At 37.5% G+C, this 21,139-nt stretch overlaps 1 protein-coding gene across 1 annotated transcript in view; it reads right to left on the bottom strand.

The window, feature by feature from the left end:
• Positions 1-4,272: 4,272 nt before the first annotated feature.
• AQR (aquarius intron-binding spliceosomal factor) overlaps positions 4,273-21,139 on the bottom strand; it is an 85,680-nt gene continuing 68,813 nt past the window's right edge. Inside the window, exons 30-35 of the mRNA XM_006193784.3 lie at positions 20,284-20,455; positions 18,166-18,336; positions 15,727-15,812; positions 11,159-11,333; positions 8,410-8,523; positions 4,273-6,714 (exon numbers count right to left, since the gene is read on the bottom strand). Coding sequence (XP_006193846.1) covers positions 6,373-6,714; positions 8,410-8,523; positions 11,159-11,333; positions 15,727-15,812; positions 18,166-18,336; positions 20,284-20,455 — 1,060 coding nt within the window. The 3' untranslated portion in view covers positions 4,273-6,372. The remainder of the gene's footprint in view (positions 6,715-8,409; positions 8,524-11,158; positions 11,334-15,726; positions 15,813-18,165; positions 18,337-20,283; positions 20,456-21,139) is intronic.

The following is a 21,139-nucleotide window of genomic DNA, read 5'->3' as shown; positions in this document are numbered from 1 at the left end:
CTTGACCCAATTTGATTTCTGAAGTATCAATGACAGCTGACATTTATGACTCGTTCCACCAAAGCTAGGACTGTGTTTCTGTGGAGGAAACGCGGTCTCCACTTGCTCAGATGAGCCCACTTATTTAATGAATCCAACCAGACCAAGAGGTGCAATGGCAACCTCTAAAAAACTTATCACAGTGAGGTAAGGGGTTTGCCTGAATGTCAGATGGTGGTTCTGGTCCCAATTCAACTAACTGTAGTGTCCTAGGCAAGCCACCCAATGCCTCTGTGTTCTCATCTATGAACTAATGGGATTATTTATTCGGCATTGTTGCCTGTGACACATTAGGTACTCAGTAGTCTATGAATGCATAAGAATTGGATAGTTTCAAATATATCTTCCAACTTTTTACTATATTCAATTCAATTCACTCCTGTGAAAAGTAGTCAACCAGCAACATAAAATGCAAATTCAGCAGGTCTATTCTTGTTCCACTACTATTTTGGGGGAAGTCTGGGATTAGAAGAAACTTGCACTGGAAGGTGATACTAGAAGGAAAGGGGTAATGGAAATACAGTGATACAGTAGCCACATTTACTGTAAACAACTGAACTAAAAACCAGAAGAAAACCTCCCTCAAAATGAACCAATGAACTAGAGTAGAAAAAGATAATTTTTTATAAGACCACTTCCTATCAAGAACTCTCGACTTTTTGAAAAATGTCAATAAAATCGTTTCTCAAAAGAGTTATTGACTTAGCAGACTCACATGAACCAGGCCTCTCCCAAGGAGAAGCAACTGCCTTTGAGATTCTTGTACTTAGATTTACTGCAAGAAGAGGTGTCAGGTGAGCATACAATGTTAGTCAAAGATGGAGAGAAAGGGGGATGGTGAGGACAACCATCTCTGGAGATTCACCAAGATAGAATTCAACATGTCTGATGCAAGGTAACTTTTGGGGCCATCTTATACATTCTTCTGAAAGAAAATTTTCTTCGTTTTTTTAATATTTGCTTAAATTTTCCCCTATTATTTCTGGTCCACCCCTGTTGGCCATGCTAAATCTTTTCCCTTTTTGAAACTTACATTTAAAAAAAAAAATTTAAAGAATTGAGAAAACAAGGCACACTGGAAATATGGACTGTTCTTTTACTGCATAGTAAGAAATGAGTGTGAAATGCTGGAGTCTAAAATTAAAATTTAAGTAGAGGATGCTCAGTGACCTTTTCTTAGAAGGCTCACATGAACGAATGTCATGGTACATTGATCAAATTTTTACTCACTTGCATTTTCAGATGTTGCTATTAATACCACATGACACTCAACAAATTACACTATAACATGACATTTTATTCGAATCACGTCACCTCTGGATTCTTCTTCAGCTATGTTACTTCAACCTCTGGTTACTTACAGACAATGTATTAAAGCCTTATTTAGAGGCAAGGGAAAACTTTTCTTCTACCTCCTTTAGTTCTGTACCTGGGCCCTATGAATTAAACCGACAAAAGACAGATTAATAGAAAAAGCATACAACTTAATTGCTGTTTTTAACTTTACTTCCATAGGGGTTACACAGAAAAGAAGTAAGAATTCTCCAAAAAGCAGTTTGTCTTAAAAACGTATATACCATTTTAACAAAGGGTAATAAATTATGGAAAAGTAAGTAGGCAAAGGAAAGGGAGTTTGGCTTTTAGGAGTTGTAAATTGTGGGAAAGTAAAAAGATGGGGAAATTGATGGAGGATAAGGGTGATTTTAGTAAGGTTTGTTTATGCAGACTCATTTCAGTGCCATCTCTGTGTCCAGTGATAAGGTCTTCTTCTTCCTGGTACAGGAGAGAGGGGACACCTTTACAAATGGAAATTTATGCCCTGCTTTCAGGCAGAAGTGGAAGGACAGACAGTACTTTCTCTTTCTGCTGCTTCTCACTTTCATTCAGCTCAAAATAACCCTGATGCCGAAGAAGCGTATTTGGGGCTGGTATATTCTGATCCCCTTAAATTTCTAAGGGGAAGTCAAAGTTCACTTGCAAATGTAAAGATACTGGTTTCCAAACTGTTCTTAGGAGCTAGTTCCCTAAGATGTCTTATTAAGAAAGAAAGAAAGAAAGAAAGAAAGAAAGAAAGAAAGAAAGAAAGAAAGAAAGAGAAAAATAAAGAGTTGTATGGTCAAATAAGTTTGGGAAATGCTGGGTTAAACAAAGTTAACATGATTTTTTCCAGCAGGAAATAACATTTAATTAGTGGCAATGCATTGTTATTCTGCAAATGGGGAATAATAATTGTGTTCCTCAAACTTATGACCATGGAACATGTTTTTCAAAGTATTTTTCAAGAGTAACAGTTTTTGTAATATATGTTGAGAAATATTGGGATTAGCCATTTCATATGTAAGTACAAACATTTAAGTAGCCAATGAAATAAGTGTAAGCCAGGTAAAAAGCTAGCAATATAGCTGGCAAATGTCAGTCAGCAGTAATGGTGCTGCACTCTGAGTGATGCTCTAGAGGACTGAGCTCAGGTTTGCTCCTATGAAGAAAAACGAGTGTCCAAAGCTCTGGATACCATTGACTTAAAATCCCTTTGTGGCACTGAAGAGAACCAATGAATAAAGAAAAAATGGTCTCATGTGTTCATTTCCATCCTTGGCTCAGTACAGCTCCCGTTGCATTATTCTTATACATCTATTAACATGATTGCTTCATAATTACGAAGGCTAACTGCCAAGCATTTTTCACAGGAGGCAAGGCACTGCTCACTGCTTGTTTTAAACTGCTCTTTCGGCGTGTGCAAAAGGGTCAGCATTTTTTTTTTTTTAATGGAGCTACTGGTGATTGAACCCAGGACCTTGTGCATGCTAAGCATGCACTCTATCAGTGAGCTATACCCCCACCACGGGTCAGTGTTTTTTAAAAAAATCTTTTTTAATTTCAATTGAAGAAACACCTCTAAAAATACCATGTGAGTGATTGCAAGGTAAAAAGGAAAAAGTACATTCAAGGCACAAAGCTAGGTAAGTGCAATAATATAGATGACCATGGGTGGGGGAGTACAGGACACAGAATTATTATTACTAATATATCACAAGGGTATAGGTACCTAGTGTCTTCATCTGGTCATTCTGTTCTGCCAGAGTTTTAATTTCAGCAGAGACCATTCTCAGTGTTGCCATGGACTGATTTACCAATCAGTAGATTTGATCCTTGATCCTCAAAGGTCAGCTGCTACCATGTGTCCCTCTCTTCATCATCCTTCATGCTTCCTGGATAGGGGCAGAGCTGAGTGCCCAAGTCAGAGGACGGGTTGGCAACAGCCTACGCTGTCTCAAAAGATTTGGGGAAGAAAGGTGCGAGGAGGACTGGTATTTACTGAGCATCCAGGTGCCAGATATTTTCAAAAACGTTACCCCATTAACAAACAACAGATCTTTCCCCCATTTTGTAGATAAAACTGGGACTTAGAGATGTTATAATACTTGTCCAAGGTCAAACCAAATGCTGATGTGTACATCAGGTAGAATCTGAGTCAGGTCTGGATGAGTCCAAAGTTGGTTGTACAATATCATGCTGTCTCTTAATCATAAAAAACTTCATTTTTTATAGGAGTACAAATGGCCCATTTATACCATTTCTTTCAGTATCTAGCAAAACATCTCAACTTTTATCATCACGCTAACTTCAAGAGACCTGATAATATTTAGATCTTCTCATTCACGTGCTCAAATCAATGGAGCTATTTATTCCCAACTGCTGGTAATGAACTTTCTTAACTCAGCATTTTGTGAAAAAAAGAAAAAAAAGTCTAAATACTTGAATTGCTTAATTTCATGCTCTTTCTCTTGGCATGCATCTTTTTGGTTTGCTTTTAAAAATAAACTCGAAAATCATGACCTATTCAGATATGAAAAAATAAGATGGAGAGCAATGAGAACACTAATCTTTAATGGTCACCTGGCTAGAGAACCTGTGTCTATAGTTAACCCAAATTAAATAGAAAACCCTTGAGTTTATGAAGCAATCCACTTACGTGAAGTTGATTAAAAAAAAGCAAAAAAGCAAAAAACTGCTCTAAGACTGTAGATTGGATTCTACCCCACTCTCCCATAGTTGCCACCCTGGTTAAGACTCTCTGATTTGGTTTCCTCATTATTTAAAATAAGAATAGAGCTCTTAAAAAAAAAAAAAAGAATAGCTCTCTTAAGTTCCTTAAAAAATTCCACAATTCTATAGTCAACTGCAGCTCACTGGTCTTTTGTCCAGTGAATAAACAATTTAAAATAATTCAAGTTCCACTTTCATCATCCGTTTTTTAATCTGACAAAGGCAAAAGGACGTACTCATCTTCCAGTTAAATTTTTTTGTGTGATAGAGAATCAAGCAGGAAAGAAAAAAAACAGTATGGTCACCCAGCTAGACACAGCGTTAGGAAAAACGGTTTATTTGAGGAGAAAGCAGCACAACAGTTTGCTTATTTTGGTTGCAGGTATCATGATTCATATCCTCTCAAGGGCAGACAGAAAAACCAATCTTTTCCAGGGAAGACAGTAATACGGCAAAGCTTCTTTCCCTCTTGCCTACATATATTTACAAGTGAAAATAACTCTTTGAGTGCTAGTCTCATACAGATGCCCACAACACCTGCTTTCAAATTCTTATAATCAGAGAAATTATGTAACAGACTGTTTGGCTCCATCCTGACTTAGACGACAGACAGGTCTCCTGGGTTGCTTTCCTTGGCATTTCCCTCCCCCTGTTATCATCCCATCACTTTCGTTTTCCCTTTCCTCACACAACATTTACACATGTGTTCTGATGCAGCAGGACACACTGTAAGATGAGAGTCTGATCATACCCAGCACGGCCTGGTAAAGTTAAGCAAACAGTAGTCATTCAAAAATATCATTGACTTTAATTTCCTTATGAATTCATCATTCCTTCAGAATGTCAAGACCAGAAGCATTTCACTGGCAGCATGCGGTGCTCGCTTAATTCTTCAAAGGTTCATTGGACATGGTCCAGCCTAGAGGTAGATGCACTAGAGGAGACACTGGGGAAATGCTCCCCTCGGCCGCTCTAGCAGTGTGGGAAAGGGGAAGAGAGAGCGAGTGGGCAGTTCCCCCACCTGCACACACATGCGCATCTCTTCTCTGGTCACCATATAAGCAGAGGGCCCTTGTCAGAAAACATCAGTCTCACTCATGTTAATTCTACCATCACAGAATCGTCACTTTACCTCTCGTTCATGTGAGGACAGCACAGTAATCGTAGTGTTTTTCAAACTACAAAGTACATATGAATCACCTGGGGACTTTGCTGAAATGCAGATTCCGATTTAACAGGTCTGGGGTAGAGCCCAAACTTCTGCGTTTCTAACAAGTTTCAATGCAATGACGCTGATGCTGACCTGCAAACCACCTTGAGTAGCAAGGTCCTAGTACCGCTGCCATCCCAAATCTGGAGTACATTTTACCAAACTAAGGTCTTCTTGTGGGTAGCTGTCTTTTAAGAGAACAGGGTGGAAAACTCTGAACCTCTGCATTGGAAGAAATCCATTCTGCACATGGGAGTTAATTAAGCTCGCTGATTCTCACTACCCAGACTCCAGATCTTTGTTCCCGCGCAGGTGGATCTGCCAGATTCTTCTTGCCTAGCTGAATGACGAATCTTGACTCAGACAAACCAGCCTTATCTGATGCCACTTGGCCAGCAACTCAAACATTAATGGTGTAGCACCTGCAAAAATGCAGGTTCCTGGGCTCTGATCCAGAGATTCTGACTCATTAGGTCTGGAGTGGCCCCAAGAATAAACAGACTTTCTAGGTGACTCTAACACATTCTGAGATTTGGGGGGACAAAACGCATGTAACCACTTCGCATTGGAACAACCTATATCCTATGGTGTTAAAGCCTCTCTACCAAGGAAGACAGCAAAGGAAGGAGGGATAAAAAGAAACATGATTTGAGCATCTTATACTGTGACAGAAGAAATGATTTCCTTCTCAATTTGGACACTTGGCTTAAAGCCATTTATGCTTAATTCCTGTAAATATTTGTATATTTTCTTTAGAAAAGTTCACTAAAAATGTGAACCATTATTCAGTAGAAAATTCTTTTAATTGTAAGTATGATTACAGATAGTTAATGATCAGAATATCAAAAGGAATGGTTAATTACTCCTCTGACTGAACAAATAAAATTGGAGTTGTTCATACACATACACTTTAAAAAATATATCCAAGAACACGAACACTGAGATCAACCAACAAAATTAAGGATGGAATATCTATTAGTACCATTAAAATGGCAGAAGCACGTGTAAAATATAAAAAGTAACTTTACCTAGACTTTATAAATGCAATGTCCTCCCTAAGCAGGGCTACGGTTTGGCTACTTGGGTTCTCCGGGGGCAGACGTGGCCTCCTGAGGGGTGTTACTCTCCCCTGGCACACCTACAGGTCCTGCCATGGCAGCAGTCATCTCGGAGACGGCAGAGACAGCCTCTGGACTGGAACTGGCTCCTGTCTCACTGGGGGTGGCCTCAGTCTCATGGAGGGTGACAGTGGTCTCAGTCTGAGAGGCTGAGGTCTCTTGATTGGAGCTGGCATCTGTTAGACCAGGTGTGACGTCAGCTTGAGCAGGCATGGCCTCTTCTTCTGTTTCCAATTCTGTCTCCTGACTTTGAACTTCTTCACCTTCTTCTACCATAGCAGGTGGTAGCTGTAATAAAGTCTAATGAAGAAAAAGAAAACATCAAGGAACCCAGATGAAAAAACCACTGGCTTACAAAGCTAAGCTCTCACATTAACATTATCTTCCTAACAGACACTGTCACTCTAGAACTCTCCAAGCCACTGCTGCCCGTTTTACATTGTAGATGTAACAACTCTGATGACAATGGCTTAGGTTTTGCTGACTCCATGGAATATGCCTACACAGGTATCAGATAATAATGAGAGTACAGAGTAAATCTTCAGGGAGAAAAACAACATGAAAAGCTATCAAATTGTTCAGCAGAGGAATTTACTGTAATACTCTGGAAAAAACAGTGACTAATTAGGGCTGATTGGCACACCAACTCAAGAAAGCGCTGGCCGCAATCAAGGAGCCCTGTGAGGGTCGGGAGGAGCCAAGCCCTGAGACAAGGCCATGGCAGGGCTGAGCAGCAGGGCACAAGGCTTCTGTCCCACTCAACCAGAGCACAGGAGCAGCTCCATAGGCCCGGCTTCCCTGGTAACTATGGCTGTCTGCAGCTGAGGCCTGGCATTAATCAGAAAAGAAAAACTGATACACTGGGACTTTGTCAAAATATAAAAACTTCTGTTTTTTGAAAGACATTTAAAAATGTGAAAACAAGTCACAGACTAGGAGAAAACGTTTACAAAACAATCATTTGATAAGGGAACTGTAGTCAGGATAAATTTTAAAGCTCTCAAAAATCAATAAAATAAACAATGCCAAAAAATGAGCAAGAGGGCTGAACAGATATCCTCAGAGAAGATATACAAATGGCAGCTAACCACATGAAAAGATGCTCAACATCATTAGTTATTAGAGAAATGCAAACTAACCCACATAAGAGCACTACATACCTACTGGAATGGCTGAGATGAAAAAGGCCAACTACGGTAAGTGTGCGTGGGCTCCCATCCACTGCTGGTGGGAGTATGAAATGGTGCAACCACTTTGCAAGACAAGTGGGCAGTTTCTTAAAAAGCTGGATACATACTAACCACACTATCCAGCTGCTCCACTCTTAGAAATTTACTCAGGAGAAAGTACAAAGACTTGTACAAGAATGTTCATAGCAGCTTTATTTATAATAGTCGAAATTGTAAACAACCCAAATGTCTATCAATAAATGAATGGGTAAACCTGGTACATCCATAAAACAGACTAATATTCAGCAATAAAAAGGAAAGGACTACAAACACATTCAGAAACATAAATGAATTTCAAAATGATTATGCAGAGTAATAGTAAATGGGGGATAAAAAGACAAACTGTAAGAGTCTATTTACATAAATACCTAGAAAATGGATACTGATTTATCGTAACAGAAAGTACAATTCTTAGTCTCCGGGAGAAGGTGGGAAAGGCATTGGTGAGGGGTGAGAGGGATTATCAAGGTGCAAGAGGAAAATTTGGGGGGATAATAGATCCGTTCATTATCTTGACTGCGGGGATGGTTTCGCAGGTATATACAATCATCACAATATATCAAATTATATACTTTAAATATGTGGAATTTATTATATGCCAAATTATACCTACAGAAAGATGTCTTTAATATGGATGTTACATGAACAGTAACATCCTATTTTGGTTTAGTTGGTTTCCCTCAAGGAATCAATTACTTCAAAGATTTATTCTGCAACAGAGAAGATCCTACAGCAAGAAAAAGGAGTCAATGTTGAGAAAACTCACCTGATGATAATGATGTGTGGTCTGTATCAAATGCATGTACATGTTGTATACGAAGTTTGCCATCTGGGGCATATTCTTTATTATCTGTACTTCATGAGATGGTCTCTCTCCATTCTAGAAAAAGGCAAAAAGAAAGTTAACTATAGAGTGAAAAACGCTGAAAGCCAGCATTTTAATAGAAGCCCATGTCGCCATCTTATGTATGAACACTATCAGGGTTTGGAGGACATAAGAATAATAAGAGGACATTAAGATGTAACTGAGCCCAACGGTCCAAGGATTTCATGAAGAGGAGTGATTCAATTTAAATTTAGAAAAGGTAGAGATAAGAAGAGAGCTAAAAGTTACTAGCTTTTAATATAATTTCAGGCTGGTAAGTAAAACTTGAGTTTTGGTCTATGAATTGCTGTAGAAGAATAAATAAGAAATGAGCCATCATTTGACTCAAGAGAAAAGTCAACATGGTCTAAAGAAGTTCGTCTCCGATACCATATACGCTCCAAAGGCAATCTCAACATTATTCAGAAAGAAAATATTAAAATTATTCTTTCCATTTGTTTTTCTAAAAAATAAGAACTGAACATTTATTACTATTCTATGTATAGATGGTTCATCGTGAGGATGACTATTTGAAAGTCTTTTTTTTTTTTAACTAATAAAGCTGTCAAAAATGTTGGCAAATAGCAGTCACATGTGAACCATGTGGGGAGAGTGTTAAATCAGAGGTCTGGGCTCCTAGCCCCCAGGAGTTTTGATTCAGTAGGTCTGAGGCAGCATGAGGTGATTTAGATAGACATGGTTTCTGACAACAATCTGAGAAACACTGTTTTACTGGAGCAGGTAAAGTGGTAAAGCAAATGAAGAAAATACAAAATTTGCACATCTTCCTAAACCACCCTAGAATAAAGATTAAGAACTTTTCTATTTAAAGTCAATTACAAAATTTTTATCAAGTATCATCCTTTCTTACTGTAGGAACAATTCAGAAAACCATAAAAGTGAAACACCTATCAAGAAAAAGGATATTACCTTAAAGTGACAAATAATTTAACATAAAGCTAGAAATATTTAGTTCAGTAAATAGTACTTCTCAGAATTAAAGAGGAGGGCAGTATTGCCGATAAGCAGATGTTCTTTTGATAATGGTCACTTTCTGCAAAGACTGCGATGTTGTTACCACTATGAAATGTTGCCTTTAAAGCCTGGGAGGCTTTTGTTTGTTTGTATTTGTTTGCTTATTTTCTGGTGGCCTTACTGGGAGCTGCCTCTCCTGAGATGCAGTGCTGCTCAGCCCTCCTGACCCCCCACACTGTCTCCCGAGCAGGGGATGGGGAGATGCTCCCAGCCCTCAGGCCCCCAGGCTTGTGTCCACGGTATGGTCTAGAGCCCAGTTTCTAAGCCTTCTGTTCCTCCTGATCTACACTCCAGGTTTTTCCAGGTGTGTCTGTAGCCCCTGGGTAGGAAGTACCTGGAGAGTGTGTTAAACCTGAAGGCACTAAGGCTCTGCCCCAGGCCTCTCATCAGGAATGTGCCTATTTAATAACCAGGCCACCAAAGACTGAGAACCTCAGAGCTACAGGACTGTGTCCAGACTTTAGAGCCCAACACTCAAGGCTGTACATGACCTCACCCTATTACATCTCTCCATCCTTTCTCTCCTCCTCCATAGCAGCATTTCTTTAAAAAAAAAAAAAAAGTTCTCAGCATTATTATAAAATAAACACAGAGTATTTAATCATTTTTTTTTTCAAAGAGGAGTGGGGGAAAGAAGTATCCTGTGAATATTTAAGATAGTTTTATTTAAAATTCAATGGATCCCTAAGGCATTTCATTAAATGAAAAACACAAAGCCCAGAAGTCTACAACATGCTGACCTTCATGTAAGAAAGAAAACAACATGAGAAAATAAACAGGTATCTGCTCCTTTGTGCAAAAGGAAGGATAAGTCAGAAAGTAAAGGGACAGGTTACTACGGGAGTGGGGATGGGAAAGGGGAGGAAGAAGGGGGTGGGTGGGTGTGGAGAGAGACTGGAAACGGGTAGCAGGGGTGAGGGGAGAGGGGCACTTCTCTGAATCTGCCTTCTGTCAAGTGTATGTGCTGTCTCCTCCCACCTTCCCACAGAATGTAAGCTTCTTGAAGGTTTTCTAAGAGCTAAACCATTTATTACTCTGTTATCAATTAGTTAAGTTCTTCTTACAAAGCTGAAGAGAAGCAATATGGTACAATGGTTATTAAATGGACTCTGGAATCAGACTGCCTAGGTCTTTAAATCTTGGATTCTCCATCTACTAAATATGTGGCCGAACTCCTTAACTTGATCCAACTCTGATCCAGTTTCCAACATAGGGAAAATGGGGTTAATAAGCAAACCTACTGAACAGGGCTGTTGCTGAGATGAAATAAGATAACATATGTAATGTAACACTTATTGAGTAGTCACCATGTGCCAGGCAATTAGCTCTTTACATACATTATCTTACTTCATCTCAGTAACAGGCCTGTTCAACAGGTTTTCTCACTAACTCCATTTTACGCATGTTGGAAACTGGATCACAGAAGTTGTCTGATCTGTGAATATTCAATAAATGTTAGCTGGTATTATTATTTTGACATAGAAAATCTAATTCAGCTCCTCAGTGTAAGGAGCACTCTAAACCAGTGATGGAACAATCTATGTGACGATGTTCCTTGCTAATGTGGTCACTTGTTAACAAATGCTGCCTTATACAATGAAGAAAGAAGTCTTACCTTTCTACTGGTTGGGAAAGGTTCTGTTGGAATTATATGCAAATGAAGCGGGCGGGCCGTGAGCTGGCTGAAGGCTGGAGTCAATTCAAAACAGTTTTGGAAGAGGGACACTCTGGCGAAGATATAAAGTCCAAGTCTGGCTCTAGACATGGCCACCACTAAGCGACGGACATCCCTTTGGGAACCAAACAAAATTAATTAATGTATTTCAAGAGGAACAACATATGTATGCAGCCTTTTATTTTGAAACATATTCCACTAAATATTCCTGTTAAGCTGTGGCAATCAAAAGTTAAGCTTCTTAAAAACTTAACAGAGTAAACATTAAGTTAATCAATGTGATATAACTAGTAAACCAAGTAAGAAGTTAATGTTTTATTACTAACCTCTATGGGTTTTTTTTTGGTAGGGGTTGGGGGAAATCACAAAATAACCAATGCTCTGATTAAAAAGATCTAAGTAGCTCTATTAGTATTATGGTATAGTTTAGTTCTCAGTTACCAATTTACTGTATCACCACCTGAATCAATCCAAACCAGCCCTTCCTCAACTTCAGCTACCAAAGTCCCAGGCTCTGTCAAGGTTAGAAACGTCAAATTTTACTTCCTAGGTAACTCTTACCACACTGTTTTATACTTATTTATAATAATAATTACAAATACAAACAGAAAAATAGTATGATGACATGATATAACGTAATACCATGTCTTAACTATGCATTTACGCTACTACCTATGCCCAATGCCTGGCCTGTAAGTCTCAATGTTCACATAAACAGTAATAAAAATGCCAAAATGAATGATAAAATGAATGACCCAACTATACATGTACTTGATTATCTGAAGAATGATGGCAGTTTTCTTTATCTTTTAGAAAGAATATGTTCTTAAAACTTTACCTGAATTTATCTGAATCAAATAAATTTATAAAAGTCTAATTTCACCTCACTATTAGTTAGAATGTGTTTTAGTAAGAAAAGATAGTTTTGGTTTTAAATACAGAGGACAGTTTGTTTCTTGAGATGCTCTTAGATGGCTATTTAAATTTGTGGGTATTCTATAAAAGAGAAGACTTTCATGAAAAATAAAGTCTGGTACAATCACCCCTGATCTCTGTAAGTGTTAAAGAGTCGTACAGAGGTCAGATGTTACAAAGATCATACGACAACCACACAGAGAATGGCTCATACAACAACCACACAGAGAATGGCAAATGCAATACTTACCAAATGGCTTTTCTTTGTCTCTTCATAATGTGAGGTATTCGGTGAATATCCCTAATTTAGCCTCTTTTTCTATTGTGTTCTATGGCCTTGACAAGGCCCTAGTTTCCCTTATTAGGAGGGACTGTGCAACATCACATAATAGCAGTTATGTTGGGGGGGTTACCCCCACCCCTCAAAGTAAGAGATGTTCATCAGTAGCTTTGAGGAATTTCTACATTTGTGACACACTGGATTCATGAAGCAAATGTTATCTTCTAGGTTACTCAAGCCAAATTGTTTTTTATTTTCTCCACATTTTTTAGAAGCCCAAGGGGTCATGCTACAGGTGGGTAGTTTCAACACTAGTAACTGGATGTATGATGCTAGAAATACTCAGCATGAATTCTCATGCAAATATTACAAAGTAAATTATGGTTAAAACAATGCTGTCAGGGGAAAAGGAGGGGCAAGGGTGGAAGGAGGTGACCTGAACTGTTGTTTTCACAGTGATCACTGTATTATGATACTCAGTTCTCCCCTTCTTATCCGGAGGGCCCTACCTCTAGGCAGAGCAGACACGGTGCTACTGCAGTGACAATGGACCTGTTCCTCTGAGGAAACTTTCCCCTCCAGCCCTCAGTGCCAAAGTGCAGTGAAGTGACTCTATTAAGCCTGATCTCCACTGCACATGAAGAGAGCTAGCCTGAAACCTTCTGCAGGTTGAAATGTAGGTATTTTCCAAGGATATATCTAATGACTCTCTCACTGAATTCTAAGCTCCATGGGGGCAGAGAAAGTTACATTTTACTACTATATATCAAGAACCCAGCAACACTGCCAAATAATAGATGCATCTGAGGATAGTTGTTAAATGAATGACTGAATACTATAAACATAATGAACTACCAGGCAAAAAAAAGTAAAGAGTGGCAGCATGAACAGACAGAGCTGCTGGGAGCAGTAACTTGAAAGTAGGACAGTGGGAACCACTGCCTTCTTTCATAGTCCCCAGAAGATGGCTGGACAGAAACAACACTGTTAAACAACGAGCCATCACAGTGACAGAACCCTCTGAGGAGACAACACAGGAAAGCTAGTTTCACTGCTTTGCTCTGAACAAATCACAAGCATTTCTATTTGTAGCTGGGCTATTCAAGTCAGTAGGGACAAGAACAATGAATGCTACAAAAGGGACCAGAGCTGTCTCACAATTCTAGCTTCTAAACAGCTCCACAGTGTCCTAACAGGCCTCTGGAACTGAAGCTGAATAGTCTGGCTCCTGCTCCTAATGAAGTCTACCCTGGATGAAAAGAGATGTGGGTAAAGAAATATGGCAGGTGCTTGGAAAGCAGCCTAGCAGTTTCTTAAAGGGTGAAACATAAAGTTCCGATATGACCCTGCAATTCCACTCCTAGGTTTTTACCCAAGAGAAAGGAAAACAAACTTCCACAAAAAACTTGTATATGAATGTTCATAGCAGCATCAGTCGCAATAGCCAGAAAGTGGAAACAACCCAAGTGTACCCCAACTGATGAATGGATAAATAAAATGTAACATATTCACACCATGAAATATTATTCAGCAATGAAAAAGTAATGAAGTACTGACACATGCTACAACACTGATGAACTTAGAACATATTATGCTAAGTAATTTCATTTATATGAAGTGTCCAGAATAGGCAAGTCTACAGGATAAAGTAGAACAGTGGCTGCCAAGGGCTTGGGGAAGTAGAGAGGAGTAACTGCTGATAAGAACAGGGTTTCTTGTTGGGGTGATGAAATGTTCCAAAGTTGCGAAGACAGCTGCATAACTCTATGAATACACTAAAAATCATTGAATTGTACACTCAAAATAGATGAATTGTATGGTATGTGAATTATATCTCAATAAAACTGTTACTAAAAAGAGAAGTATGGAAGGAAGTTTCCTTGGTCTCTTGAAATTCGAAAACAAAATATTTTCCTACTTCTTAGAAAAAGAAAGATATGAAAGATTGTATCTACAAACCAAAAAATTCTATAAAGAATTAGATAAAATTCGAGCTAAGATACCTAAGTTACCTGGATAGGTGAATCATAAATAATACATACACTGACATTTCCCCCTCTATGCTTTAGCAACACTACTGTCATCACCAGCATCCTCTGAAGAAGCTGGACTTCCAAAGGGAAAGTTTGGCAAATACAGAGAAGTTTAATTTATTGGATAAAGAAAATTTGGATATGTAAGACGACAATGAAATTGGATTCTTTTTAAACTCTCCATTTATAAGCATTTTATCATTATCATTTTCTCTTTAAGTTTCCAGAAAAGTCAGGCAAAGAACAGCACAGAAGTCGTCATGGGAATGTGAAAAAGACAAAAGCACGACAGAGTAAGAAAAAAGGTGGGAAAGAGAGAAGGCAGTATTCACATATTCATACTGTGAGTTTCTGAGAGATTTTAATTATGTAAATCATAATGATGCCCTATTCAGACAGCAGCTATAAATTTCAATGCAGAAAAGGAACTGCTTTTTAGAAAAGTTAGTCTCCAAATACATGTTTGACACTTAAGCAAAAATAAACTGTATTTTAGAATGTTACAGTCTTAAAATGATTTCTTGAAATATTATACCTTTGCTTACTCTTTCATAAAAGTTACCGGTCTAATGGAACCTGATCACTGGGTTAAGCACCAAAGTCTTGACTTAATGAGAATATTATGAGAACTGGAAGAAAATTTTTTTATACCCACAAAATAAAATAATAAAATGAACTCTCCTTATAGTTTTGCTAGTAAGTCATAAGAGATGAAGGTTTATATAAAACTAAATGGCTGCTTTGTAATAAGAAGATATTATTCCATAAATCTCTAGCACATAAACACATCACAATAAATGATAAAAATAGACTACTGTTTGTTTTGACAAGTCTTAATCCCGAGAGAACAAATGGTTCCTTTATCCTCTAACACTGAAGCTGAAAGACTGTGTGGGGAAAAGTCAGAAATCCTATGCAATGAAAAATTTACTCTTAAGATTTTTACCACTTCACCTCCTTTAATTTCTGATATTAAGCTTCCAACAGATATAGGATATATATATTAAGATTATATGATTAAATGCTATCTCTGAATGTTCCTGAAGAGTCAAAAAGTTAAAATTACTAAAACATTTAAGATTCAAAAGATTTAGAAGCCGTGGCAATGACTAAGTAACTACAAAGAATCTGACAGTTACATTCCAACAAAAATCACTAAAAGTTGCTATAGCAATGAATTATACTTTAAACTTAAAATTTAAAACTACTTAGCCACAGAAGCTCAAAACTGAAGCAGATACTAAAGTTCCACACTATTATGAAGATTTTTCCTTACATACCTCAGATGGCCCACTGCCCTGGTTCGTACCAGAGAAAGAAGAATATAATCATTCTGTTGACCTTGAAATCTGTCAACAGTTGTCACCTAGGGGGAAGAAAAGAGATATGGTATATTTTCAAAACACGGTAACAAAACTGTAGAGAGATCATTTAAATAATGTGCTAGAAATAAAAATCTTACCCTTAAAATAATCAATCCCAAAAGAATATGACTATATACTTGGAATTGAAAGAACACGTTAATGAACAATGAATTTCATACCTTTTTAGTGTTGAACAGTATTCTACTGAATGAATATACTACAATTTGTTTATCCATTTACCTGTTCATGGCATCTGGGTTGTCCCTTGTTTGGGGTTATTTTGAATAAAGCTGCAATGAATATTCATGTATAAATATCTTTGTGTACATGTTTCACTGCTCTTGGATAAATATTGGGAGTGAAACTGCCGTTTGGTGAGTGTTTGTTTAATTTTATAAGAAATTGTCAAACTGTTTCCCAAAGTTGCTGTACCACTTTCAACATTCACCGGCAATGTGCCAGTTCCAGAGTTCCAGTTGCTCCACATCTTTGTCAACACTTGGTATACGGTCAATCTTTATAATTTTAGCCATTCTGTTGGGTGTGTAGCAGTACCTCACAGTAGTTTTAATTTGCATTCCCCTCACAATTAATGATGGTAAGCATTTTTTCACGTGCTTACTGTCCATTTGTATGTCTTCTTATGTGAAGTGTCTATCCAATTCATTTGCCAATTTTGTCCTGGGTTGTCTACATTTTCAATGACTTTTAAAGTTCATATATTCTGGATGCTGTTTGAGTTCACATATTCTGAATGCTGTTTGAGACCCAGGCTCACACGCTGAGAACAACAGAGCAGGAGGATGAAATGAACCTTGGTCTTTGATGACACAATTGAGCCACCCAACCCTGGAGCCACACTACTTTCACCTTCTTGTTATGAGACAGTAGCTTTCCTTATTATTTAAGCTTTCCTGTTACTTATAAATAATAGGACTCAGACCCTGAGGTTCTTCTATTTCATTCTATATTTCAGAGTTATTAGTTCCTCATTCTCATTCTCTATACCCCTTTGGAGTATTCTACAGTGTCTGTTCCTTCTCACATTCCTTTCAATTTTGTCTCTACTTCTTTGATTTTGTCTTGTTTCATTCCAGTTCACATTTACCTCTTCCTGAGCTCTTCAATTTCTCTGCTCTGTAGCCTTCCCTCACAGAAATGGGTACTTTTTAAATATTTTAAAATTAACAGCCAAATGTGTATTCAAAATTTTCATCTGTTCCAGGCCAATATGTCTTTGGGAGCATGTTATCTTGTCAACTAGTATGTTTCGATGCTCTTTCCCTCATATATAAATCAAGCAAACGCTTGTTCCCCTCCCCCTCTATTCCACCACTGAGTAAATGAGTGTCTTAGATTAGCTACATGCAAGAGGTTAGGCTGGGGTGAGTGATTTTCACAACAGATGGTTCTCCAGTCTCCTGCTACTACAGAGACAGTTTATTTTTTGCAAATACAGCTCACCTGTAGGTGTTTCTGAACTAGGAAGGCTCACTCTAACTCCCACATCTGTTGTTGAACAACAGGCACGTGGCTCTTACACTTCAAAGTATGCCACTCGCTTTCGGAAAAGTGTGTTTTTGCTGGCATTTTCAAGACTGGTCCCCTAAATTCTCTTCTTCCAACATTTTCTTCCTGATCTTAGTCACCTGATCTGTGTCACGTCACTAAAAATGGAATTTGTTTTCTCCTTCTCCCATTTTCCTCTTACTTGTAGATGATTTCCAAGAAAAGGTGGAAGAGCTTTTATACAGCCATGTTTACAATCAAACTCCTGTTTTCATCATCACTAATACTACATTTGTTTTGTTATTCTAATTTTTCAAAACTTTATTGATAAAATCAGCATCTTTTTTATGTGATATTATTCCATCATATCACATAAAAAAGTATAAAAAATCCTAAAGTCTGAATGTGTTTTATGATTTTCCTTTATCCTCAAGAAAAAATACTCCCCTGCACACATACACTCAGTAAGCAGTACAGATTGTATCTTTGTAAAACAAACAAAACAAATGCTACAATTCCTATTTCTACTATAACAGTACATAGCTTCCTTAGACATCACTTTTCCTACAAAAAGTTTTAGAAACTTTTTTTTTATGATTACTATCAACAGAAATCTTCAATGTGATAGCTGAGATAGACATTCACAGCACACTAATAACACTGTCAGATAGGATTGCCAGAGAATTATTTGCAGAGTTCCTATTACTTCATTTTCTCATGTCTTACAAGGAGATAGCAAAGAAACAAAGTAACCCACATAATAACATAAATAACTCACAATGTATATAAATCTTACTATTTTGCCAACATGATGAATAAGAGAACACATTATAGTCATAAAATTACCTTATTCGGTCTTCCAATCAATGGATTGCTCCCACAGCGTCTATTGATGATGTCACGAATAAGATGCTTTTGCCCGTTGTATGTTGTTAGAATACTGATCTTGTCAGCAGGGTAACCAAGTAAACACATGTACATAAAAAGTGCCACTACATATTCTGCCTCTCCAAGATTCTGTAATGCAAACATTAATCAGATTGTGCATTTGCTTCCATTTACAGAGAAAACCGTTAAATAACACAATTTGTTCACTTACCATACCTCAAGAAGTAAAGAGTTAACAACTTGGGCCTTTCATAAAACCGAGAAATAACTTATCTCAGGTTAACACTGATAAATAAAAATACAGTACATGGTAATTACTTCCCTTTGGCATTTGCAATGTATTTGCAATACACAGAACAATCATAAAATAAAAGTTACCAACTTAAAGGCTTAATATTTCTGGGACCACAACAAGTACAATACAACGATGCTGTATTCTGCTACAGTGTAGCGCAATGACAGTTATGGAAAGAAATAATAACACAAAGAAGCAAGGCAACTATCTTAGAAGCCAGTAGAAAATCCAGTCTTAATAGCTTTTACATCTAGCAATACTGTAGTTGACTCTATTTTTACACAATGTTTTTCCTTCTTCCTCATATTTCTTAGTATTTTTTTGTGTGTTTTGTGTTTGTTCTCTTCCTGATGGTTGCCGCCTCTACGCAGACCACTTTAGGTGGTTAGAGGATGTGCCCTCAAATTAATCAGTCTGGCTTACTGTGACCTTAGAGACTCTGGTTAAAGATTGATGGAAAGGAGTCTAAAACCAAGGCTTAACTGAACTTGAAAGTGAGGAAGCACACACAAGACTGTTCAGTCCAGCTCGGCAGAGACTAAATTGAACGTTAACAGATGAGAGAAGAAGGTAAAATGAGAACATAAACATAACATGAAAATCAAAAAAGAGAGACAAGAAGCTGGATTTCATGTAAAGGCAACAGGAAAATTACAGAACGACCTTCAGAAAAATCATTTATATTATGGTGACATAATGACATACAGCTTGAATTATTTCTAGTTCTTTGGAAGACAGGAGCCACATGACTGTGTAAATCTTTCCATTTTCTATATTGATAGCAAACTACATTTATTTAAGTATCAGCTCTAATACAGATAAAAGAATAAATCTTTGGGGCATAAGCTGCCAAATCTTTTTGTATAGATTATCATTACATATTTCTATATGTCTGTTTGCTGTTCCTTTCTAAAAATAAAATGAGACACTACAGATATATTTTGCAACCTGATTTTTTTTCATTTAATATAGCATAAACATTTTTCTGTCAGTAAGCCAAGTTATAATGTTATCATTCTTAGCGGCTATTCAGTTTTTCATTATATGGACTAGGTAATAAATAATGTAATGAATCCCTACTGATAAGACATTCAGGTTGTTTCTCCTTTCCAAAATAATTTGCAGTACAAGAAAAAGTGTGATGAACATTTTAGCATGTAAGTCTTTACAAATTGGTCTAATTTTTTTTAGGATAAATTCCTAGAAGTGAGAACACTGCTTTTAATATATGCTAGCAATTTGTCCACCAAATTACCTTCCTACTAGCATTGTATAAGCACAGAATTCCCCAAACCCACCCCAACAGAATATTATCAGAGGTGATATAAATCTGTATCTTTTTTCGCAAATTGCATATTGTCATCTTATATTTTTCTTTTGGGGTACTGATTTTTCTTAAAGCATTTATAAGAATTCTATATACATTCAGACTCTTTCAGACTTCAACCCATTGTTTGTTAAATGCTGAAAATTGCTCCCAAATCAATCAATATTTTTCTGTATTATTTTTGCTTTCAGTAATGAGCTTTAAAAGACCTTTCTCATCCCAACATTACATATTCATCAATATCTTCTTTCTAGTGTGCTTATAGTTTCTTTTTTTTTGGTGGATGTATCTTTCTTTAACCCAACTGAAATGCAAATTTCTGTGCTGTGCGTGAGGTGGGGACCTCACTTTCCTTTATTCAATGGCTTGCCAAATAGTTCAGTAACACTGATTTAGGTAGTAAGTCAGCCAGGCAGGTGCAAAATAAATGTAAAAATTTCATGTTTCTTCTTACCTGATAAAAGTAAGGATTAGGTTCCGATTCTCCGACTCCCTGAAAGTCTTCAACATTAATGAGCTGGAAGTCATAGAGCAAGCCAGCATTTGCTGTACTGAACTCTGGCAAGAGCTGCACGTGGGGTAAGTTCCCTAGGTTCTTGTATCGCCAGTTGTAGAGGTTGCACAAGCTTCAAAGACAAATCCCCCCAAACAGGAAGTATCAGCAATGTCGAATCCCTCCCCGTGTACATAAGGGGGTTTCTAAGGAACTGTGCTCTTCCTTTTAGCTTTCATGTTACTCATTTTGAGCTCATCTTAGCAATAATGCTTTTTCAACCTTTGCCTCTTTACAAGAACTAATCAGAAGAATGACGATATTTAAGAAATCATAGCTCCACTGCATTCTCTGAGTAAATGCTATCTTTACTCCTTAAATTAAAAAATCAGGGAAGAGTCTGTAAAGTGAGAAAAATTTTGAGGTAACTATGAGATGGGGCCTGTACATTTTACAAAGTAAGAATTAGTGTGTTCTGCTCTTATTCACCTTTAGCTTTAGACTTCAAAATGATAGTAATTGTATATACCTTTTGGGGGCATGAAGAAAATGGAAGTGACAGTAAAATGAAGTCCTTCGTTTATAAGGAACTTAAATTAATCTCAATGAATAAAGTGAAGGAAGTAATTTGGTCAATTTTTACATGCCAAGCTGAAGGCAATAAAGGTACTTTCCAATTTATAGATTTGTATCCAGGCAAGTTCCTGGATAGCAAGGACTGCTAGGAGTCTATATAGAAGATGTTAATAATAGTTAGATCATGAAACTGATGTCCTTGAACAGGAATGGTCTCCCCCTCCCTCTCTGTCTCCTTTAC

The sequence above is a fragment of the Camelus ferus genome, chromosome 6 (genome assembly GCF_009834535.1).
Source record: "Camelus ferus isolate YT-003-E chromosome 6, BCGSAC_Cfer_1.0, whole genome shotgun sequence".
Classification (NCBI taxonomy): domain Eukaryota; kingdom Metazoa; phylum Chordata; class Mammalia; order Artiodactyla; family Camelidae; genus Camelus; species Camelus ferus.
This window is presented reverse-complemented; position numbering and strand designations above follow the sequence as displayed.